The sequence below is a fragment of the Artibeus jamaicensis genome, unplaced genomic scaffold (assembly GCF_021234435.1).
Source record: "Artibeus jamaicensis isolate MK-2021 breed Jamaican fruit bat unplaced genomic scaffold, CSHL_Jam_final scaffold_916, whole genome shotgun sequence".
NCBI classification, from domain to species: Eukaryota; Metazoa; Chordata; class Mammalia; order Chiroptera; family Phyllostomidae; genus Artibeus; species Artibeus jamaicensis.
This window is the reverse complement of record NW_026522059.1, coordinates 30,471,893-30,496,862: the sequence shown is the minus strand read 5'-3', so window position 1 is coordinate 30,496,862 and position 24,970 is coordinate 30,471,893. Positions and strand designations below refer to the sequence as shown.

Sequence of the window (24,970 nt, the reverse complement as noted above, 5' to 3'; positions counted from 1 at the left end):
GACACAATTTAGACCATAGCAGCTACCCACCAATATGTACTTTTCTTTGGTTTTAAGATGAGACCTGGGACAGTAGACTCCACCTCATTATAAGTTCAAGAGGTTAGATGTAATGGTCTTAGTCCATTTCAGTTCTAAAAGTCTGTTGCCTTCTCTCTTTCTCATTCTCTGTGCCACTACAATTCTCACATTAGTTATCCTTTACACATAACTAAAAATTAACATACATACATACATAATGTTAGTGATCTGAAAGATGTGAAGAAATGCATTACTTTTGTACATTGGCACATTGCCTTAGAAGTAGTAAACTCTTCTCTCTTCCTCTGTACCTCCTAAATTTCAGTGACAAGATGAAGACCTTGCCAAGAGATCAGATACCCAGGATTGTCAAAAAACACAGCTCCTACAGGCTTTTATTCTAGAGTCTGCATGTTTGTTGGTAGTCATTAGTGTTGATTCAGGAATGATTTTTGGCTTCTTTCCTGGCACATGGTAAAACTGCACTTCTCTGAACCCTTAAGGTCAGGCATGGCCATGTGATAGTTTGGCCAAGAAAAATGTGTTTTTAAGAGCAATTTTCCACATTTCTTTCTCTTCTGTAGACTGACTATGCTCAAGATCGTGGAGGCCCCATCAACCTCTATCACTAAAGGTGATGTAGAGCAGAGCCTGTTGTGGTCACAAGTTGAACATGAATGGGATAAAAACTTTGGTGGTTTTAAATCATTTGAAGTTGTAGGACTATTCAGTACAGCACCATAGCTACCTATTCTGATATGAATAGGTTGTTAATAGAGGCAATATGAGGTTCTCAACCATAGAAAGACCTGGCAGGATGCTTCTATGCTTTTTATCCCAGCTGTATCTTCTTCCTTGTTTCCTATTTATTGATCTCATTCATCCATCAGAGAACTCCATGAAAGCACAGATCTACACCACACTCATCACTGTATTCTATCTAGGAACTCAAATGCTGAGCAGATTAACAAAATACTTAACAGGAAGGCTATTATACTTGGCCCTGACCAATCACCAATTTGGTTTCTCATGAGGATTCACGATCTACCACATCATGAAATACTGGTGCACAACACACTCTCCCCTAAGTTACTGTAAAACACTATCATTTCTCCCAATTCTGAATTCAGCTGGGTAGTTCTGCTCCAAGTGGTATCTGCTGAAGCTGGAATATCCAAGACAGCCCCTTCACTCACGTCTGGTGTTCAGTTGGCATTGATTAAACAGCTGAGATTTGATCAAGAATCTCCATCAAGAGGGTAAGACCTGATGTGCAAGTGGTTATCAAGCAGAGGCTTGATGGCGTCCCTTGGACCAAACCACATTGGCTCAGTTTCATCCTGGAGGAAACTACATGAGTGGAAATACCAGGTGTGGGTCCCTATAGGCACCCAGTGTTAACGTTCTACTCAATCTTGAAATGCTAAGGCAGATAACTGAAGTGATATTGCCTCATTTTCCAAATAATCAGACTCAGAGGTTAAATCATTTGCCCAGGATTACATATCTAAGCAGTAAATGTAAAAAAAAAAAGTATCAATTCACGTTATAAATCTTTGCACACAGGAAGTCACTTGTTAGGACCTTTTTCTATTTCTTACTGTCTACTTACCTGCAAACTACTTTCCTATCACTTTTCCTTTCCTGATTCTCAGTGGCCACCCCTGGGTGACTCTGAATATCTTTGCTTCAGAAGACAACAGGGTAGAGAGTCCAAAATTGCATGTGCTTTGTAGCATTATCTAAGTGAATAGAAGAAAATGCAGCTGTCTTATGATGAAACCACTTTAAAAGGCCTGTAACTGAAAGAGGAAAATCCTCTACTGTCTTATCTTCACCAGAATGACAACAGCCCAGCCTACATGTAGTAAACCGACTCTCTTTCCCTAAGCTTGCTATATTTTAGTCCAGGGTCCCCAACTTCCAGGCCTTGGACTGGTACAGGTCTGGATGTGTTAAAAACCCGGCTGCACAGCAGCTGATGAGCTTGAATGTAATGTGCTTGAATCATCCTGAAACCATCCCCCACCCCTGGTCCATAGAAAAATTGTCTTCCATGAAACTGGTCCCTGGCACCAAAAAGGTTGGGGACAGCTGTTGTTAGTTTTTTTCTTCCCCCAGAAGGAAGAAAATGGTTGAGTCAAAGAATGAAGTCACTAGGAGCCTTTAAGAAAGATCTGCCAGAAGTGTAGCCAAATTTACAATATTAAGAAAGTGCTTTCAATGTCAATTGAGGCTTGTGGTATTTATTTTAAAGTACAGCATATTAATTTATTCATATATACATTTACTTTACATCATTACATTTTCATATCAAAAACTAAAGTGTTTTTAAGAATTTTTCAAAGTCCTGTATGGAGGCTTTGGCAATCTGTTCACAAAATATTTCATCAGGCATTGATACCAATTTGTCCAAAGAGATGTAGTTAGGTTTTGCTGGGTCATACTGTGCTCTTCCTAAGTAGGTCAGAAACAAATGTCTTTCTTTGACTTTAAACAACCTGGTATTAAATACCTACAAAAGAAAAAAAAGGTTAAAAAAACTGTGCACTGAAAGATGAACTATTAAAATGTTTATAAGGCTACAAATAAAGTACTGACCGCATGCTCAGTAAATAAGTTAAGTGCCCAGGGTTTAAACCCTATAACTTTCACTAAGAAATCATGATTAAAAAGACCCAAAACTCACAAAAAGAACAATAAAAAAAATAAGGGCTATACTGTAGGCAAAGAGTATTGACTAATCAATACAGAGACGTGGGAGAAGTTGTTAAAAGAGCAAATCCTCAGGCTCCAACCCAAACCTACTTAATCAGAAACTTTGAGAGGGAAGCCCTTAAGTCCTCCACAAGATTCAGAAGCCAGCCAAGTTTGAGAACCAACCTTAGAGGTCAAGGTCCATGGGCCCCCAAAATGTGTAAGATTTCACAATCTGTGAAGCTTTCCTATTTGTTTTTTTGTTTGCTTGTTTTTTAATTCTGCTCACAACAAAATGAAATAAATCTGGCAACTAGGGAAGAAAAGTATACATCTTTCCTGTCTCAGGGTCAAAACCCCTAAGGAGGAGAGTGGGTAGCAGCAACTTTACAAAGGAATCAGAACCAGGCTAAATCCAACATCAGCTTCAAGGAAGAAGGGAGGATTGGGAGATCCAGCCAGGCTGGAAAGAGCCCTACGCTGCAGGGACGGACTCCCGGGAGGCGCCCCAGGGAAGCCCAAATGAACCACATTCAGTGTCACGTCTCGGGCTCTGCCTTTGACTGTTTCAGGTGCACAGGGGCCACTCCACTTGGAACATGACCTCCAGGAGCCTTTCTTTCTGTTCAAGTGGAAATAATATAATGGATCACTTGGCAAGGGCTTATGTAAAACAATTGTTGAAAACTCAGCTACAGTGACCAAAAAAAAATTATGGTGTGCTAACTCAACATGGGACTGGCTTGCATTTGAACAAAACTTTTTTTTTCTCTCTGAAAAAGCCAATTACAGGCTGTTCTGCCTTCATTTTGATAACTAAATTCCCACTACTGTTCATAAAAATGTAGGGAGTGTCGAGATGTATTTCTTTAGAACAGTGATTTTCAACTGGTGTGCTGCAAAAATTTTAAAACATGCAGTACCCGACTATTTGGTCAGGCACTGGCCTCTTTTCCCTTAGACTGTCAAATTAAAAAAATAACAACAGCCAACACAACAATAGCTGCCTGGTGTGAATGAATCAACATTACATTTATTTTTTGGTAACATCAGCAAAAAGTATAATATGTTTTTTATTGTAATATATTTTTTGGTGTGCTGCAGAATTTTATAATTAATTTATGTGCGCCATGAGACGAAAAAGGTTGAAAATCACTGCTTTAGAAGTCTGACTCTTTTGCACTGACTCTCGGCTTACAAAATTATCATAAAATATACAAACGAGACCACGAAGAACTCTAAAGCTCCCAACTGTTCATTATACATCTCCTAAATATGACATTTTAAAGCATTTATATATATATAATTTATGACCAGATATGATGTTACTTCTCTAATGGTTCAAGGTTACTTTCTTATTTGAGATTTGGGTGATCTTTCCAGTACAAAACCGTAACTCAGATCAGGTTTTTTTTCCCTTGTTTTGATTGCTAACCACCATAGGCCACTTTGCCATTGGCAGAAAAATTTCATTCTGTTCATGATCCTTTAAATGATCAGGGATTAAAACAAAAACCCAGCCCATAAGTCACTGATTCCCCATTTCCAAACGTGGACTCCCGCTCACCCTCGGGGAAGCCTGCAGTGGGAGAGGGACGCACAGCCTCAGGGGCTGCTGAACAGCACGTCCCTCCTTGACCGGGATTTCCCCATGTCATTGCCCTACTGCTTTTGTTGTCCATTTCCATCCATGATCCTGCCTTGAAATGACTAAATTAACCATACCTATTATGTTAGAATTGTTTCCCATTTTAACTAATCATAAAATAGGTGCCAACAATAACTGTTATTTGCTTGAGAAAATTAGTTTCCCACCAGAATTTTTAAAGCACCTGCCAAAAAATTCAGTCTACAAATGAGTTCCCTCACAGCCTATTGTCAATTAATGTATTTTTTCATTAATAAGCCTTGTTTTTTTTTTTTAATTTCCCAGTAATACTACCCGGATCCCTAGGAGTCTTAAGGGTCCTCATTGGGAAGCCACAGTTCTACAACTGGGCTTTCCAGAACCTAGAGTTGGGGTGCCTGAAATCTGTGTTTATAAATTTGATTTTAATGTATCTGCTCAAGTTTATAGCTTCCACTACTTGTAAACTTACTGTCCATCTTTTGAAACACCACTCATTTTATTGACAACTCAAATGTCACTTCTTAGAGGGGCAGCAAATCCTAGTTAAGAGCAGGGTTTTTAAACACGGCTGCCAAAGTTCTAATCCCTGCCCCTTGTTACCTGGGCAACTTCAGATAAGTTACTGAACAAGTTATCTCTTTATGGTTACTTTCTTCATTTATAAGATAAGGACAATAATACCTACTTCATATGGCTGCTGTGATGATTAAATGAATTCATACAAGTAAAGCAGTAAAGGCAGGGCTGGTACATAGTAATCACTCAATAGCTGTTGTCATTTCTACGATTTCCCTACCTCTTCTGAATTAAAATAACTCCCTAAGACATGTGGCTAAGACTCTAACTTTATGGAAAGCAATGGCATTTTTAAAACCCATCTAATGTTAGATTACAAATTCCACAAGAACACAGGCCACGTCCGACTGATTTCTGTGTTCTCAGATCAGAGTCTCTTACCAGCTTTAACTGTCACTGAATTATCTACGAAGCCCTGGGAAAAAAACAGGTGCCACTGCTTTTTAGATGAAGATTACTTACTTTACAATTGTTCCATAAGTCAAAGTTGCAGCACTGCAGGCTTCTAACACTTTTTATAATGAGTGTATATGCATTCGATAAAACAGAAAACAATTCTCTATTAAGGACCCATTCACAGTGAAGTATGACAGGTAAATAAACATTGCCATTTGTGAAAGGATCGGCCCAAATGCACAACAGTTCCGAGAATTATATTAAAGTCATATTTCTTTTGCCCATCTTTATATAGTAACACATGTAGCAAATGCAGAAGGATCACTTTAATAAAATTCAATCTTCCATTTATCCAGTGAATACTTACTTTAATCACATGGCAATCAGGAAAGAAGGATGACTTTGATGAGATGCAATCATTCATTTGTTCAACAAATAGTTACCTAGGGCCTACTAATTGCCCAGTAGAGTTCCAGGCACTGGGAATTCAACCATGTATATAAATAAAACAAGATCTATGCTTTCAAAGAGTTAACATTCTTAAAAACAGGCAGATAATGTCACTCCCCAGGTAAAGTACAGGAAAGTCTGATTAGCTTTAAGAGACAATTAAAACTTTGTCATGATGGCGAGCTGGAACTGTTTTATGCTTTAGTAGGAGATCATTACAATACAGTTTGTTAACTATCAGACTGAGATGGATTTCGAATGAAAAGTATGCATAACTCTGAAAGGACCTCTAGGGGAAGAGATCCATTCCAACCTTAAATGGAGAAAAACATAAAAGAGGATGCATTAGAGTTCACTGGATCCTAACGAGGATCCAGTGAGAAGTACAGAGAAATAGATTCACCATTTATTTCTCCGCTGCAGATGGACATGTGTGCCCCAGAAGTTATAAACTTTTCACAAGCCATCTCTCCCTCTACTGTTTGCTAGGTGTGCTCTTGACAAAAAGATGAACAAAAGAAGTATGACCTATACACAACTCTCAGAACTAGACTGCATTTGGTCCAACTCCTTTACAAACAGCAAGGCATTTTCCCAAGTGAACGGTACCAGGCGAGAGAGCAGCTCCAGACGGAGGGCAAGGGCGGCTCTCACAGAGCACCACGCATTACCTGTGGGACCCTGACGATGACGTGGTGGGGAACACTCATCACATTGTGCACATAATCGAAGATCTCTGTGAGTTTCCTCTTATTTGCAGTTAACATCTTTGGGATTTTGGTAATCATATGCTGAATTTCGTTATGTTTAAAACCTAGTTCAAGACGATAAACCTAAAAGAAAGTAGAGTTGCTATAAATCATGAATAGAAAGTTATCTTGGTACTGTGCCAGAGGACACACTAATTCTCTTAAAATTTAAAATAAGGACATTAAAATCTGGTGACAGCTACTCGGATGCCCTGAAGGGATCACAGCTTCCCATTTGTGGGGTAGTTTGAATTTCAAACCCCTCTCCTGAGAATGAGCTACTCACAGCATGGTCATCATTAAGGGGACCCCAAAGGAGTCATCGTAACCATGGGAGAATGAAGGTGGGCACGGGAGGCCTGGCCAGGTTACCGTTATGGGCCCCACCATACAGACCAGCGGTATGAGTTTCAAAGTGCTTTTTGAGCCTCTGCTCCCAAATGTTATCTGAAAAAGTACATGTCAAAATTCCAGACAGATGAAAATACTAAATACCCACATGTGGATTGAGTCCTCCCTGTGGCCAGTAGCCTACGCATCCCCACCAGTCCCCTGCTTGTACTACTCGGGATGCTGTTCCCCCCGCCAGACTGGGAGCTCTGTGAGGGCAGGGACTCTTTCCTCAGCACCATGTGTGGGCAGATGCTCAGAAAAAGCCCATGAAGACCGTCTGGTATGTTTGGTGACAGAACTAGAACTAGAACTGGCTACCAGCACAGGTGCTAAGAAAAGTGACCTGCTGGCCACTTCACAGAAGTCTTTGGCATCCAGCCTCCAAAACTCATCTCCCACCTGGGTGACACAGACAGACTCTCATCCTGGGCTGGAAGCAGTTTGCAGGGACCACCCAGACACCTAGTCCTCCCCAGGATTACAGACATTGGTGTCTGCTGGGTGACCCACTCATGCAACACCCGGGGAACATGTGGAAGTATCACCAACCAGAACAAACTGCTCGCTAGAGACTACTTGCTATACCATTTTCTATTTTCATCTTTTTAGAAATAACTTCATTTATCACATAGTATATTTTTAAGATGACAATAGCAAAATTTATTCTCTTCAGAAAATTAAAACACGTAAAGAAAGCAGCTGACTTCTCAAAAGATTAAAGCGATCCTACCTTCATGTTTTCTTTCACAGGCTCCAGACTTCCAGTTAGCAGCCTGGGGAGGCGAACTACCAGATCTCTGGTCTATAGTTATAAAACAATCTGTTATTACTGTTTATGCATATCCAAGCAGTTTGGAAAACCAAAGCACTAACAGAAATATAAAACTAAAAACCCTAAAATGACCCAGTCAGAGAAGTGCTAGGAAACCCATAAATACTTAATACTTACCCATAAACTCATAGAAACTTAATAGTGTTTTGGGAAAATACAAATACTAAAAATAAAACCTAAGGAAACGATTTGGTGGGATATTATAAAATAATACAGCTATATTTTTAACCTAGCAGGCTTATTCATTCACACCTAACAGAAACACGAGATTTAACATTACTAAATGTAGCTGACATGGAAATATATAAACTTCTCCCACTTTGCTTACCTTCTTCACATTAAGTTCGAGTTCTTTCTGAAAAAACCCCAATCTGTTATCCAGTCTTTCCACTGAAAAGCTCAACAAAAACGGTGCATTCCTGACCATCTGGGTGATATCTGCCTTGCTGAAATTTTTTGACTGTAGATAAGCCACTCTAAGGAAACAAAAATAAACATACGTGAAGAACACTGACTAGTGGAATGCTATGTTCCAAAATAACTACTTTTTTTTTAAAGGGCTTTCACACCCAAAAAAAAGAGACAGAGAAAGATTAAAGAAAACACCATTCTACAATAATGGCTCAAATATGGTTAAATTAAGCATCCACCCAATCATTAGAGTAGTTTCCATTTACACTTAAAAACAGAACAATAATTCCTCTTTCAGTTAATCTGATTTATTTTGTTACTTGGTAGAAAAAAAAAGATTTTTTTCTTTTTTAATAATTTTATTTATTTATCTTTAGAGGGGAAGGGAAGGAGAGAGGGAGAGAAACATCAGTGTATGGTTGCCTTTCGTGTGTCCCCTGCTGGGAACTGGCCTGCAGGGAACCGACCTGCAACCCAAGTATGTGCCCTGACTGGGAATTGAACTGCGATTGTCTGGTTCGCAGGCCTGTGCTCAGTCCACTGAGCTACACCAGCCAGGGCAAAAAAGATTCTTAAAAAAATTTTTTTTTGTCTAAGAATAGAAAATACACAAATTAAGAAAATAGATTCAGAATTCTTTTTTACAAAGAAAGACTTTCAAGCATGAGACGAAATTTTTTATGTTAGTATCTCAGAGAAACTGAAAGGAATTTTTCTATTTTAGGACATTTACTGAGTATGTATTTTTACAACTAACTTTTACTGCAGTCTTTCAATATGTATTCTGTTAACAATGAAGACGCCTCCTAAGTTGCCGGAAACCAAAGTAAGGTACTTAAACGTACAAAGTCTGAAAGTCTACAAACATAGTAAAAGTCAAAGTCAGTTTTCTTAAGTGCCTAAAACATACCAGGACATTATCTCATTTAATTCTTACAACCCCCCCCCAAAAAAACCCCTATGAACCAGATAAAATTTCTATATTACATTTGAATAAAACATAGATCCAGAGAAGTTATTTACGACAACCAACTAATTAACAACAAGTTGAGATTTCATCTAAATTCTGACTATCTTTAATGCCTTTGATATTTTTATACCATGTATTAGACCTTATATTTTATATTCAAATGACTATTATTCTTTAAGCAGTCTGTTAAAAACAAAAAGAGAAAAGACTGATAAATTTAACTATAAAAATTTAAAATTCAAGGCAAGAAAACAGCATCAATAAAGCTGAACACAAGTGACAAGTCTGGGGAAAATATATTTGTTCCTATGTCATAGGAACAAATAAAAGAATGCTTACCAAAAAAAAGGGGGGGGGGAATAGACATATAAAAAATGCTCCAAATATTTGATGCTCAAAACATCATTTCAAAAACAGCAAGGCACTGTTTTTATCTATAAAATGAACTGAAATCACAAAGTTTGATTACACTGTTTTAGTGAGAACAGGTCACTGGCATTTCCGCACACTGTTGGTGGGAGTGCGAACTGGAGAACCACCTATAGGGCAGAGAATTTGTCAGTGCCTGTTAAAATTACAAATGCACATACACTTTGACCTGATAATCACCCTAGACACACACCAGTATGTACGGAATGACATATCTACAAGGAGAGTCACTGCAGCCACACTGACATAGTGAAGGCTGCAAACAACGACCACGTTACCAACGAGACCGGACAGATCCAAAGTATAAACTACAGTGGGGTGGAGGAGGAGTAGGAAGCACCAATGAAAAGTTATGTCCAACATACAGCTAAAGTAAGAAAGTGGGGTTTCGAGTACTACGTGATAAACACCACCAGTGCCATGTGTGTTCATGTGTACGGTAGAACATTCCCAGCAGGTTGAACAAAACACTTGACATTAGCAGCTGCCTCTACAGGTGGGTCTTAGAAGGATGCTGAGGGCTGGGACTAAGTAGGTAGAGAGGAGGATTCCTTCTTGTATGTGTGGCAGCAGGGAGCAGTAGCTGATGAAAAACATCAGAACAGTTGTCCGCATTATGATAATTTTCCAATAAAACATTAACATATAAGGCACAACCAGAAAAATAATTTTAATATAGATTATTCATTTGAAAATTCTTACAAAGAATCAAATAACTTCTTTATGGACTTAAAATTTTCTTTATTAAAACAAAACAAAAAAGCACAAAAAATTTTTAAAAACACTATATGAATTTAATGCCGGTATAGAAAATTCTAGAAAATAAGAATGTTGGACACATACCAGAGCTAGAAGCTAAGTTCAATTAAATCTTATTTTTCATTGTATATCCTTTAATTTAATTTTAATTTTTAAAAATTTTAGCTATTATCAATTTTTAGAGAGAAGGGAAAGGAGGGAGAAAGAGAGCAAGAGAAAAACTTCAGTCAACTGCCTCTCATATGTGCCCCAAACCAGGACCACGAGCACAACCCAGGCATGTGCCCTGACTGGGAATCGAAGCAGCAACCTTTTGTTTTGCGGGATGATGCCCAATCAACTGAGCCATACCAGTAGGGTTCATTGTATATCCTTTTGAGGACAAGTCGATATATTAGCTATTAAAAAATTCAAAGTAATTTAAAAAACACCCCACAGTTTGATTTGTCAGCCAGGGGTGGGAACCATTAGACTATTATCCATATGGGAATACCTCATGGTTGTTAGGAGCATTTACAACTTAAACTCCCTTTAAGTTAAAGTTTCCTTCATGGGATTAAAAATACAGACACAGTATGGTATGGACTCTCGAGTCAGACTGACCGGGTTTGAGTCCCAGGCTTGCCATTTATACGAGCCGTGTCATCTTCAGCAAATCATTTAGCCTCTCTGTGCCTCCCTTATTAAATGGGAGTATTAATAACAGTACTAAAGTAGGAGGCCTGTAATGGCTCCCGGTGATCCCCACCTCCTGGCATGCACGCTTTCTCAGAATTAATTTGAGCAGTAGGGTAAGCTGGTTCTGGAATGGGAGGGAGCTGGTGTTCCAGACGGCCAGGAGATGCAGATCTGGGTATGTCAGATGGACTTTCCTAGAATCACTCTTTCTCTCCCCTGTGTTATAATGCAAGTCCCATGAAGGGAAAGATCATGACTGTTTTATAAGATATGAGTCTAGCTCAGTGCTTTGCGTGTATAAAAAGGGCTCAAATTGTTCAATATAAGGAATACTATGGTCTGTTTTTTCCTAATTCAGAAAAAATGACATTAAAACTATGAAGGTTCAAGGAACTGCAAAGCTCCCTGAAATGCAGTGAGGCTCAGCACTGGTGTGAGACTAGTCTAGGGGAGAAGACTAGAGGCTGACAGGGAGGAGACTGAGGCAGCAAGCGGTCTTGCTAGAAGTGATGAAGTCTTTGAAGTGAAGATTAAGAGAAATGCATGAACTGACTTGAGAGGTATAAAAAGGTAAAAGTGATAGAGTGAGATGATTTATTAGAGGCAGATGCTGTAAGAGGAGCAGCCCAAGTTAATACAGTGTTTCTGACTTGGCAGGGTGACAGTGCTCCCATTCAGTGAGTCTGGGAAGGCAGGGAAGTGATTTAGATGGGAGGCAGGGGCGATGGTGGATTCCGACTGTGAACTTACTGACAGGGACTCTGTTTTGTTCTCTCCGGTGTTCCCCATGCCCAGCAGAATTCTTATTTCACAGAGCAATACTCTCTCACTATACTGATATCCCAGATTCAATGAATTCTTTGAATGTTGAATGAAGCACAAAATGTTTATAGAAGTGTTACTGAAAGATGTCAAAAAGGAACAATGAAAATAGCCAACTTATGGGAAAGATTAAGCAAATTGTACAATAATCTGCCAAGATATCAAATGTTTACCATGAAAAACTGGCCAGTAAAAAACACAAAAGCTCAGACTTTCTTAAGTGTACTCGCAGAAAAATCCTGCCATTTAATGCATTAAAAACAAAAACAAACAAAACACCTTACTCCAGTTTCCAAAGAGGAGCATGTAAGTACTGAGTTAGCAAGAAGTTTTTATGCTTTATGTTTTTGTTTTCACATAAAAATAACGCAGTTTTGAAGAAAAAAGCTGAGTTTCAATTTTGATAAAAAAAGGTCCAAACAAAACAATAATGTTCATGTTCATTATCTCGGTTGATCCTTGCACAGCTGAAACTTAAAAAATAACTTCCATACTTATGTCCCTCATACTTACTTCTTGGGTTAAATGAGAATCATTCCAAAAAGCCTACCTGGTCTTAAGATTTTCAAGGTCTTCAGAGAAAATAGCGTAATTTTTAGTCAGGAATGCTCCCAGCTGGTTATCCTCTATACCCAAATCTTTAAGAAACAGGAGTATTTGCTTAATGTCTTTTTCAAAATCCAGTCTCAGAAGCAGGTTGGCTGCATCTGGGTGTTTTTCTATCTTGGACAAGTTCACTCCTACAATAAATTACAAACGCTGTTGGAAGAAAACTGCTTAACTCTGTCATTAAATTTCATGCACAGAAGCTCAAAAAACTAGTGATGGAGATCAACAACCTGTCTGAAGGCGAATTGAGAGAAGCCAATAGAAACTTCAAAATATTTTTAAACTAATTGCTTGCAGAAATAGAAATAAATTAAAATTAAAACACAGTATTTATTTCAAAGCCATATGTAGAGAAAAATAATGAATTTGGGGCTAAATGTCCACCCAAAACAAATTCACTCACTCATATGAGGATCCCTGAATATTGTTTGAAGAGTGCTTATGAGCCCCTAATGAGCTCTACAGTAATACTTCACTGGTAATTCTGTGGGGTAACAAACCATGAGAACAAACTTAGTTTCCTTGAAGTTTTGTTTTTTTATCATTTCCTTAATTATAAGCATTATTTTAAAATATACTTATGATCCCCTCCATAGGAGGACTAGAAAGACTCTGTATCTTAAGTGGTCACTGTCCTCTCCAGGTCTTTAGCAGAGACAAGTGCCTCGAAGGGGCTCAAGAAAGGTCTGTGTGAGCACAGGTGGGCGAAGCAGCCTTCCAGCACACCACAAAGCAGAAAGTACACTGCCAGGAACTTCCCCATTTTCTTACAATCTTAGGTAATCAAAGTAAATTAGATGAAAGACAGGAGAGAAAGAATAAAATGGGGAAACATCAAGCTGTTACTGCAATTCATTCTTTGGTTATGGATGTAATTAGATGCCAGCATTAATTAGGCAGAGAATCAAAGTAATCTGTAATTCAAAATTCTCATTAAAACTGAGCACTCTATTCTCTCATTTTTTCCTTTTATTTGTTTAAAAAAATAAGTTAAACATGAACAGGGAAGGCCTACTCCTTATCTTTAGAGTAAACATTTGAAGATATGTAAAAGCTTAAGTCTAGACTCAAATTTCACAGTCACTAAACTCATCAGATTAAAAATAACTCTCAAATCGATTTCTAGATGCAACTGTCCAAATAGAAATGCAATGGAATGAAAACATTCTTTGCTTAATGGTTCCACAACTAGAAAAAGGGGTAATTCCATATTGTTAGATCCAAATATAATTCTAAACTCCAATTTCTGAATATTAAACAGGTACTGATATAAGAGGGTCGAACGCAGAGAAACCGATCACAGGCACAGAGTGAAGACGGGAAACAGGTCCAGGTCGAACTAAACGTCTGGCGCACGATGAAAACGGCACTCGAACCAATGGGGGGAGAGGACTATTTGTTAGAATATAATGGGACCACTTGTAAAATTAAGAATTCCTTTGATTATCTGATACAAAAACTAACGTCATACAGATATAAATCTAAGAACATATCAACTTTAAAATATTATTGGAAGAAAACAGAATTTAAATAATAATATTAAGTTTGACTACATGTAAGTATGCAACCTATGTATAGCTTTCTCCATGGTAACATTTGCATCAAAAGCGGTCTGGGAAGCTACTGGACAAAGTGGTATGAGAGTTACCTTTGCAACAGTGGACCTGCAGGAGTAGAGAGGGTGAGTTCTTTCTTTTGTAATATTTGTACTTTTAACAACCCAATGTAATTCTTTTGTGATTTAAAATATTAACAGAAAAATACCATTTTTGAATGGATGGATAATTATGTTAGAAACCTGTGCTAAATGGGGGAAGGGATGCTTTAAAAATAGCACAAAGGGCTCAGACTTTGAATTTACGCACATATCACCGCTTCCAGGTGCTGAAGTGCCGCGCTCAGCAGGAGCTGTCACACCCTGACTGCGCTGAACCAGGAATCCTGAAAAGCTGCTTTTTAATAGCAACAGGAGAGCAGAATCTCATCAGGAGGGCACAGCGCTGTCAGCACAAATCACGTGGGCTTCCTTACAATTTCATCAACTTGAAAATACAGTTACTGAATGCCTACCGTGGACCAGGCACTTCTGGTAGGCACCAGGGACACAGAAAATGAATCATAAATACATGATCCTAACTTGTAGGTGACCACAGTCTAAGTTGGCTTTGTCCCTTCAGTTTGGTAAATACAGACATCACTGCTCTGTTCACTCAGTGTTATACATATTTACTGGATCAAGCAGGGGCTGGCAGGCAAAAGAAGTTGCCCGAGAAAGTTCAGATGAAAACAACTTTAATGAAGGAGCTCTATACAGTGACCAGAATCAAGAGAACAAACAAGGGCACCCCTAGTGCTAAAGCGACAGGGAGAAAAAGTATTACCCAAACCCAGGGGGAGCTGGAAGCTATGAAGATAGGGTTTCTCAGTAGGAGCTGTTGTCAGGGAGGAGGCAGTTACAGGACCCAAAGCAGAGAGGGAAGAGGGGAAAACTGCCCCGACCTGCCCGCCCTCTCCTCCCACAGGTGCCTCCCACTGGCTCAGGCAGCCCAGAAGCCAGCTGGCAGAGGAAGCGAGTGCACAGACGTTGGCCTCCGGGGATGTGGACCAGGCAGAGAAAGGCAGAAAGCAGATCTGGGAAGCAAAGAGAGAAGAAGCAGACCAGTAGGGTCCTCAAAAATACTGCCGAATGATGCAATCATGGCTCTATAGCAGTGTCACTGAAGTTGCCTCTGAGATGGGCTGTGGAAGCATCAGCATACGGATGAGGAATGGCTGGCATACCGCACAGCGCTAAGTATACGTAAATTATTTAAAGGTAGGGGCCGTGTCATCTGATCTTGTCCTACCCAGAGCACCTATCACAAGGCTGGGAAAGCTGTTCTAGAAGGAAGGAGACTGGCTCCCCTCCTTGCAGCAGATGTCATCTCTCTCTCCCCTTTGAACCCACATAACATTTTATTTATATCTCTTACATGGGACTTATCACTGTCATCCTTGCATTCGAGTTATTCTTACAGATGGGTATTTAGAGATGTGTAAAGCCTTGAAGCTTCTTGAGAACAATTCTCCATACATCTGGGTCACTTGCACAAGGAGAGAGGAGAAACAATTACAATGTTATTAGTGCTGGAATCCAATCAAGGAGTGAGCCTGGAAAAGGGTCACTCTGTTGGAAAGGTCAGGGAAGATATTTTAAAGTAATTTGACCTAAATCAAGTTCTCCAGTTGACCAGGCTGGTCAATGAAAAGAGGGGTGGCAAGCAGCAAAGTGAAAAAAGTAAATGGGGGACCAGGAAGAATTTTGAAGCCATGGGAAAGCTTTGAAGGATTTCAAGTAGGTCGCTGACATAGTCGGATTTGCATTTTAGAAAAAACACTAACATCAGAGAGATTATCAGGGCAATACTGCTGATAGGAAGACTATCAAATTAGAAAGCTCCTAACTTCTCAGTGAAAAATGAGGACCTGAAAAGAACTAAGGCAGTGACTACAGAGAATAAGAGAAGCAAAAGAAGCAAATGGATTTGAAAGACAAACCCTTACTTAACCTGTCCTCTCATCCTCCAGGGGTAAGAAGGTTCATCATCTGGGAAAATCAAGTGAGTGAAGTGCCAGACCTGGAGGCCACGGAAACAGCAGAGGGCTGCAGTCAGGTGCTGGACCGAGGAAAAGCTCAGTGAGATCCGGATCCCAGCGCATTCTCTGTCAACAAGCTGGGATACTTGCGGGGAAGTCCCAAAGAAAACGCTCCCAAATCGGGAGGACAGCAGGCTGCAGGAGGAAGGCTGGGGGAAGTGGGGAAATGGAACAAGCACGCCATCTGACAGGGCTGACTGTAAGAAAAACTGTCCTGAGAGGCCACTGGAAGGTGTGGGAAAATGTGGCCTGAGGTATAAAGAAAACTAATCAAGTGTAAAACTATTATAGTACACTTCCCGGAGAATAGTGAGCAATATTTAGTCATAATGTAATCACTAAGTGATGATTTATATAAAACTTGTTCATATAACTGTATTGGGAGGATTGAAGAGAATAAGGAAAAAATTCGTGTGTATGTACAAGAGATCAACTGATGTCTGAAACGGATGAACCAGGCCGCAGCACTTCTAAAGGTTACCTACACTCAGAACAAGCTCCCCGAGGCAACGCCAGGAAGGATGAAGCAGGCGGAACAGTTTTTCACTAAAAGCCTTTTACACTATTTGACTTCTGTTCATGTATATGTTTTACTTTGGTAAATATTATAAACACTTAATTTAAACAAAGTAGAAAGGGAAATGGAGAATATACTCAAAAAGTACTTGTAAGCTACTCACTTACCTAGAAGGACTAACTTCTGCAGAGTCTCAGAGTGATCCACATAGTCTCGAAGTGTGAATGAAGCGGGGGGCAATGGAGGGTCTGCAATAATCTGAACAGCCTCCTCCTCCGAAATTGGCTGCAACGGAGATAATGGAGGCACATCGTCCAGTGCTTTGAAGCCGGGCACGTGGAAAGAGAGAGAAGCAAGTTATCTCTCCCATCTGTACACTCAGAGCTATTTCTACAAAAACAACTTCCATAGTTTGCTTATTTTTTAAATCTTAGGCTCATTTTAGGATTAAATATCTAAGTCCAAATATTTTCTACTTTTTAATAGGAAAAAGTAAGACTATTTACAGAGATCAACTACTCTTCCTCCAAGATAAGACATTTTTTAAAGACTTCATTTATTTATTTTTAGACAAAGGGGAAGGGAGGGAGAGAGAGGGAGAGAAACATCAATGTGTAGCTGCCTCTCATGTGTCCCCCACTAGGGACCTGGCCCACAACCCAGGCATGTGACCTGACTGGGAACTGAACCAGTGACCCTTTGGTTCACAAGCTGGTGCTCAATCCACTGAGCCACACCAGCCAGGGCATCTTAATAAATTTCTATTCCATTAGGATGAGCTCTGTACAAAATCCCTTCCCCTTTCCTTCACTTTAATTAATAGTTAAGAAATGGTAAAGACCAACTGACCTTCAAGTACATTTAGAAAAAGAGATGAAATCATTCTCAAAAAGATTCATAGCTTGGCCAACAGTGTAACATACTCTACCAGCCTGAATTGTATGGGTTAAAGCAATCATCACATTCTAAAATGTCTTCATTTTGATTCATTCCCTTCTCCAAGTTATCCTCAAATATGTCTTTAAGAGACTTCTGACTGTGGTTCTACAACCTGTAGTCCTTTGCTACATGACCCGGTCTTTGCTAAGTGACTCTAGTACAGCCTTGATTCTGAGGTTTTGTTTCATCTTAAATCAGACTCAGAAAAGAAGATACTGGAAACTATAACCTACTTAAGGCTAAGGAATCAGGATGGTCATATTTTTTTTTTTTGCCTGTAATCACTACACTTTCTCAGTTATTATATCTAGTGTCTCCTCTTAGCCCCCAACCCCTCCCCCACATTCTTTAATCTTCTACATTACCTAATGTCTATTTGCAGCGAAATGTTCTTACACAGAAACATTCCTAGAGTAAGAAGCACAGGAGGATTGTGTAGGGTGACCAGGGGAGCTTTAGGGGTGATGTAACTGTGGTACTGACTGTGGTGGTCATTACACAGCTAAATGCGTGCATCAGAATTCTTCGAACTGTAGATCCAAAAAGGAGGCATTTTTCTTGATTTTATTATTATACCGTAATAAACCTGAATACCAGGAAAAAACATTTAGAATCTAAATAAAGTATGTAGAGAGCAAATGTTGTTTATATAGCTATAAAGTAATTTTATACATATTAACCTATAAACCTTTTATCTTAATACATCAGAATTACCTTCTAGAGACAGCTCAGGATCAAAGTTGGGTATCGCTTGTGGCTGCTCATTCACGGAAGGAAGCACAGTGCTTTCATCAGAGTTAACCTCTTGTTTGGTGGACTGGGAACTATTATTCCATATGGAGGAAGTCCTGTAAGTCTTAAATCCCCACTGGAGAAAGCAATTGTGAAAGGACATCTGAGGCTGAGCAGAAAATCCATGCAACAGTGTTGTTCCTGGTCTCTGAAATCCATTTCTGAGCTGTGCAGCAAAAACGAAGCCATTCCATCTAATCCAGCTGAACCACCTGGGCATCTGTTGGGCAGTCAGGGCCATTTTTCTTAAAGTAGCCTACAAAGAATGTGCATAACCATTCACAAAGAGAAATGTACTTGAATGTTTAAAACAATATTCAAACAGTTAAAAGATAAACTGAAAACTTTTTTATAGCTAAAAGCTATTAAATAAATTTAGATGACTAAAGTAGTTTAAGCACAAGAAAAACCAAAAACAAGAGTCACATTTACAAACCAAAAGAACTTCTGAACTTGAAAAACAAAAAACAAAATCACTGGTATAAAAAATATTTAAAACAAAAATCTGTAAATGTTCAAATTATTGCTGAACTGAATAATGTTAATTTAATAATTTAAAGAAAATAAGGTGACGCAATCAAGTGTTCTTGCAATTTGGTTGGAAGGACATTTAAGAAACAGACTATTGATGAAAACAACACTGAATTACTCAAATGCACTTTATGTACATACAGCTGACCCTTAAACGCGGAAGGGCCCCATGCTCCCTGACACCTGCTGGGGAAAATCCATGTATAAGTTTTGACTCCTCCGAAACTTGGTTACTAATAGTCAACTACTGAACAGAATAAGCCTTATCAATAACATTAACAGTTGATAAACAAATACTTGGTATATGTTATATATAGTGTAGTCTTACAATAAAGCTGGAGAAATGAAAATGTTACTAGGAAAATCCATTTACAGTACTGTACACTGTATTTATCAATACCGTAAGTTTACATGATGAACTGTTAGGATCTGCATCAATACTGTCATGTTATGTGATACAAAACACTGTAGATGTTATATGCATTACTAATAGTAGAAGTCAAAAATAAAAACATCAAAATTCACATTTTTAACAGGCATAACAATTCACATACTGATAACAAAGAAGCACCAATAGAATTGCTTCCTGGTTATCGATTTGCCTAGTGTAATCAATACGATTGTTTTCATATGATAACCTATACACTAATGAAAATGGTTATACATTTTTATGGCATACAGTATTAGTCATGTTCATCATACGGTGCTGGAAACATTGCTAGTCTTTAAAATAACCGCCTACCTGGGATGCTAGGCAGTTTCTATAATCACTGCAGAGAGGGAGGGAAGGAGGGGAAACGAAGGAGGAGGAGAAGGGGAGACCGAGAGGGAGAGGGAGATATTTTATGGTCATGTAATTCTTTGAAAGAAGTTATAAAACAGCGAGAATACAACACGTTATTAATTTTATATTAAATATTATCCGCCCTATGGCTACGTAAAGATAGGCTGCCTGCTTCCATACAAGTCTTATGAATGATGTTCTACATGATGAATACTTAGGCAATAAGGATAAAACAAAAATGTCTCACAGAGTTCTTGTCAGTAGATTTTCACACGAAGACACACCCATACGTAACAGGTAAGTTTATTAACTGCATGGCATGAAGATTATTTACTATTCACTAGGTGGAAGTGGAGCGTCATAAAGGTCTTCCTCAGCATCTTCATGTTGAGGAGGCTGAGGAGGAGGAAGAGGAGGGTTGGTCCTGCTGCCTCAGGGGAGGCAGATGCTGAGCAGGTGGAGAAAATGGAAGGGGAGGCAGGAGTGGAAGGCACATTGGTGTAACTTTATGGAAATATGTTGTTATTTCTGTCTGATGATACTGCTTTTTCATCTCTAACATTGTTTCCACACGGTACCAATCCTTCCCCATTGTTTGCTTTTCAATGCCTGCATCACAGAAGGGTCCATGTAGTAAAGTAAGTCCAAAGCAGCCCTGGCTGGTGTGTCTCAGTGGATTGAGTGTAGCCTGCAAATCAAAGGGTCACAGGTTCAATTCCCAGTCAGGGCACATGCCTGGGTTGTGGGCCAGGTCTCCTGCTGGGGGTGCACAAGAGGCAACCACACGTTGATGTTTCTCTCCCTTTCTCTCTCTCTAAAAGTAAATAAATAAAATCTTTAAAAAAAAGGAGTTCAAAGCAGTCTTGAATAATTATAATTTTTCTGCCAGGTTGTCCAATGCCAGTTAGTTTCCTGGCACTGCTCCTTCTATGTCTTCTTCCTCATCGTCTGGCACAGGTTTGGAAGTGCTGGTCTCCATGAAGTTGTCTTCTGTTAATTCTTCTGGTGCGGTGTCTATTGCCTCTTGGATTTCTCTAAGATCCACATCTCGGAACCCTTTAGCCCCTCTCTCCTCCTTACTAATAAACGTGCTCCGTAGTGCTTTGTTTTTCCAGGACACTTTCGCCTGCATTAAAGACCTGTTCATTCAGATATCCATTCCCCTCAATTATTTTCTTAATGATGTCTGGGAACTCATCTGCTGCCCCTTGGTCAGCAGATGTTGACCTTTTGTTATCTTGACCTTGTTAAAGCCAAACCTCTTTCTAAAATGACCAAGCCATCCTTTTCTGGCATTCAATTCTCCAGCTTTAGATACTTCATCTTTGTTTTGCATTGTCATATAATAAATTTGCCTTTTCTCAAATCACATTGGAGTCTATAGGGTATGCCTTAATCCTGCACTCATAGAAAAGATGCATTTTAAATACAAGAAGTTATTTTGCAAAATGTATAAGGTTTTAGTGCTTGCTTACTGGGAACCGTCCTGCCTAGTTTCAGAACCTGTAACTCCCAGGGCAATGGCTGAGTAAAAAGACCTTGGGACCAGAAGCCATTTAGGAGACAAAGCTTATCTTCCTTGTAGGGGCACCCTGCTTGGCCGAAGGCAGATGACTGGTTAGCCAAGAAAGGGTAAGATCCCTCAAAGGAGGGATGATCTAAGACAGGCATGGTTGTAAAGGGGCCCTCAGGGAAGGACTTGGGGGGCTATAGAAAAAGGGGGTGATGGACCCTCACCACTCAGCTTTGACATAGCCTGAGTCCTCGTTCTGTCTACAAGAAGGCTCCCAATCTCTTTGCTGCCTTACTTCCACTGCATGACTTAAGCCTGAAACAATGCCAGAGGTGTGTGTGGCCCCGTTCTGGAAAGGGTGGAATGCCCGGAGCCTGGGGCCTAAGAAAGAACGCACAAAATCCTATGAAACCTGCTAATAACCTCAATTTAAATGATAAGGGTCCAAGCCTGAAGTGAGTTTGTTCCCCAAAGTTTTATGGCCCTCTGACCCTGATTCAGAATTAGCCCTCAGAGTTCTTTGCATGTTATCTATTGTTTCATCATTACTGCCTGCCAATGAATGATGAGCTTTATGGATACACCCTGTATGCCTATGCAAATAAAGCTAATAAAAGCCTGTCAAGGCAAGAGTCAGGGTCCTGTCCCCTTTCCTCCACAGGACTCAGTAGTCCCTGTGCATTTGTCTAGTCTCAACCATAATGCCGCAGATACTGAGGGCCAGTGTTCGCATCACCTGCTGGTGTAGCTGCAGCAAATGCTTCATGAACTTCCTTTTTTTTTTTTGCAGTGGTCTTTATGCTGGATTCATTTATGTTGAAATGCCCAGCAGCTGCAGACCATATTAAGTACGTATCAAAGAATTCAGCTTTATCCTGTAATGCTATGACTTTGCTCTGGTTCTCAGGAGCACTTCCAGGGTTATAGTGGCACTTTGTATGAGTGTCACTCAAGGTTTTGGGTATTGCACTAAACACAATGCGATATGCAATTTGCCGGAGAGGAACAGCGTCACACAACAGGCGTTTTAAGAGGATACTTGCAAAACTTGAGTTCACCACAACAGCAACACAAAGTGGTTATAAAATTATTACTGTGTATGCCACAGTGAATTTCACATGGTTATATTTAATACTTCATCTTATATCTGTTTATATTTCTCTGGACTGGGCCTGCAAATGTTATCATGTACAGTCTGTAAGTGTTGTCTGTGCAAATTTTGATATTTTAATTTTTTATAATAGATTTCTGTATGTTTTGTTGTAGTAAATGATTAAATAGACTAATATCTACATATATTTTATGCATTCATAACATAGCTTTTTAAATTTTTTTCAATATTTCTAGGCTATGTGGTTTGTTTCCAAGTTTCTTCAAATTGTCATTGGACAGTTTGGCACAATGTCCAAAAATGTTTCCAATATATTAAGTGAAAAAAATCTGCATGTAGGTGGACCTGTACAGTTCAAACCCACGTTGTTGAAGGGTCAACTATACATTAGTCACAAAATAAAAAACAGGAAGAAATCTACTGTGTCTGAAATGGATCATCAAAGAATTACCATTGCTATCTAGAAGGCTGCTTCTTGCTTCATCCTCAGGGCTAAACACTGTTGATATTTCACAGATAAAGCTGTGAAATACCAAAACGGAATTGAATAAAACCAGCTTTGTCAAATTCTGTTTGTAGAAAAAAAAAATGTCTTTACAAAAAGTCAAAACTAGAAATTGAAGAGAAGTACGTTAACAACCAGCAATGAATACATGTATATTTATGATAGAAAAACAGTTATTTTATAAAGATTTTTATAAGGCTGATAAATGTCTAGAAGGAATATTTAAGAATTTATATTTAGTCAGCCTAATTAAAAGGTAAATTTGATGTATATATCAGTTCACTAATAAGTTAATACATAGAAAACACAGCCTGGAGTGCAGCATATGGAAAATGCTCCACAAATATTACTGATTATTATTATTGATCATGCAACCAAATATAAATAAATTGAACATAACTTTCTGCTTTGTTTTTCTGTATACTGGAATTCAGCTTGTTTTATTCTCTGAATTGGACCAAATACTTCAGAGTCTAACATTCTCCTGGACATTTTCACAGTTGATCATTCAACTGTGGAGGTTGAAGTTTGGAGGTTAGGCACACTGACCACCGTGTAGTTGTAAAGCTGGGTATAATACAGTCCACTCTCCACATAGGCAAATTCCCAATCGCAAATCAAAAATGCTTAGAGAACTCTCCTGAAAGGGATTTAAAAATATTTTTAAAAAGAAATGAGCATTCACAATAGCCTGTGACATAGGTGAATTTTGTTAGGAAATGAGTCAAGTTTTCCTGAAAACCTGTAACATTCATTCTCTGCCCAGCAAAGTCATAAGGCACAAAATTGAAAGCCAGAAGACCTCAATTAGGCTACCTTGACAAGACTAAGTTTCTTGGGGTGGCCTAGAACAATGTCTGGCCCATGATAGGATTCAATAACCATTCTTTAAATTATAAATTCTTAAAAAGTTACAGGTACAATAAGATGATTCATTCTTAAGGTCCCTATTACCTGTAAAATGCTTTGACACTAAGTTTATGAGAATTTCCTCCTACTTTGAAGCAAACTGCTGAAATTCCAATTTCACTCTGAAGTCTTTCCAGTCTCAAATTAATCATGCCTCCTCCCACAAGAGACAGATTAGTTTGGTATTCCATCCACAGTCATGAAAATACCTTTATGTATACAAGTCATGTTTGTCCCTCTACTTTAATTTACAAGTGCACCACCTTCTCCACATCACTTCACTTCGGTGTATAAATTTTAATGATTAACTCTTCCCTCAGGAGAGCAGGGGTTCATCTCTGGATTCCTCCTCCCAGTGACTATCGTCCATTAGCCTTGCCACCGGGGTGTTGGGCCAAAATAAATCAACTGCAACTAAGGCTAACTCATTTGTCTACAGAGCAAGTAAGACATTTTCGTATGTGTATAAAGGCCCTACTCAGTGATGGCAATCTTCTAACTGGACTTTCTCACCAGGAATATTAAAGAGAAAAGCCTCAAAAAATCCTGATTCAGTCCATTAAAATATCACATCCTTCTCAAATGTGCGCCTTAGTACTTCACTAGGGATAGGAATTGGCACGCAAATACTGTTCAAGATTTCTACCTCTGTAAGGCTAATAAAAGAGTAGATGAAACTGGGTTGGAAAAACGGCTTTGTAAGCAAGCCCTCCCTAGGCCATTTTAATTCACTTTAGTTACCCACTGCGAACTTCCGCAGAAAGAGAGACACGCAGAACTTTGGCGTCCTCTCTACAGCGCACTAATAAGCATGGTTTAGTCTAATCAGCCAGGAGTAAATAACAAATCACCCTCGACTGGGCCCGGGAAACCTAAAGGCCAAGAGGCACTCGGCCTGGACCCAGTTGGGTCCGGACCCAAACCCTGGCCAGGGCAGCGCCGTCGCGCTCCATCAGCTTTCGCTTTACCTGTGGCGAGGCCTAGCTACCTCTTGCGATTCGTTTCCCAGGGGCAGACGGGGTGGCGGAGCAGCGCTTCCAGTCCCAGCATCCCCGCACTCCGCTTAGTCCGCCCGCAGCGCCAGCGCCCCGGTGCAGCCTCGCCCACGTGGGCTGCGGCGGGAGTGGGCGAAACCATCTGAGAGAAAGCGCGGGGAGAGAGCTGGCGACATGTAGGGAGGAGAGAGGGCCAGGGCCCGCAGTTTTCCTTCTCCCCCTCGCCTCTCCCCTTAAGCCTCCCCCACCCATGGAATCTGAAGACACCAGGAGGGCACAGAGCTGCGTCTCCCAGAACGTTAGCTGGGACAGCACC

General features: G+C 39.6%; 1 protein-coding gene across 2 annotated transcripts; it reads right to left on the bottom strand.

The window, feature by feature from the left end:
* Positions 1–2,251: 2,251 nt before the first annotated feature.
* Positions 2,252–24,755, bottom strand: MTERF3 (mitochondrial transcription termination factor 3). Of its 2 annotated transcripts, none has more exons than XM_037131117.2 (8): positions 24,628–24,755; positions 18,229–18,562; positions 16,743–16,895; positions 12,364–12,553; positions 8,073–8,220; positions 7,643–7,714; positions 6,442–6,603; positions 2,252–2,536 (listed from the first exon to the last, which is right to left on the bottom strand). In XM_037131117.2, exons 2-8 carry the CDS (start codon positions 18,545–18,547, stop codon positions 2,342–2,344), a joined length of 1,239 nt encoding a protein of 412 aa, XP_036987012.2. In that variant the 5' UTR covers positions 18,548–18,562; positions 24,628–24,755; the 3' UTR covers positions 2,252–2,341. The 2 variants fall into 2 exon arrangements, with proteins under 2 accessions (XP_036987012.2, XP_036987013.2); XM_037131118.2 differs by lacking the exon at positions 24,628–24,755 and adding an exon at positions 23,705–23,805.
* Positions 24,756–24,970: the final 215 nt, after the last annotated feature.

Excerpts from the sequence above, each read along its gene's own strand:
- MTERF3 (XM_037131117.2), bottom strand. The coding sequence starts at position 18,547 with ATGGCCCTGACTGCCCAACAGATGCCCAGGTGGTTCAGCTGGATTAGA. Across the intron at positions 8,221-12,363 it reads CTTGAAAATCTTAAGACCAG|AGTGGCTTATCTACAGTCAA; the intron begins GTAGGCTTTTTG and ends TTGTTTCCTTAG. Across the intron at positions 6,604-7,642 it reads CTGTGAAAGAAAACATGAAG|GTTTATCGTCTTGAACTAGG; the intron begins GTAGGATCGCTT and ends ACTTTCTTTTAG.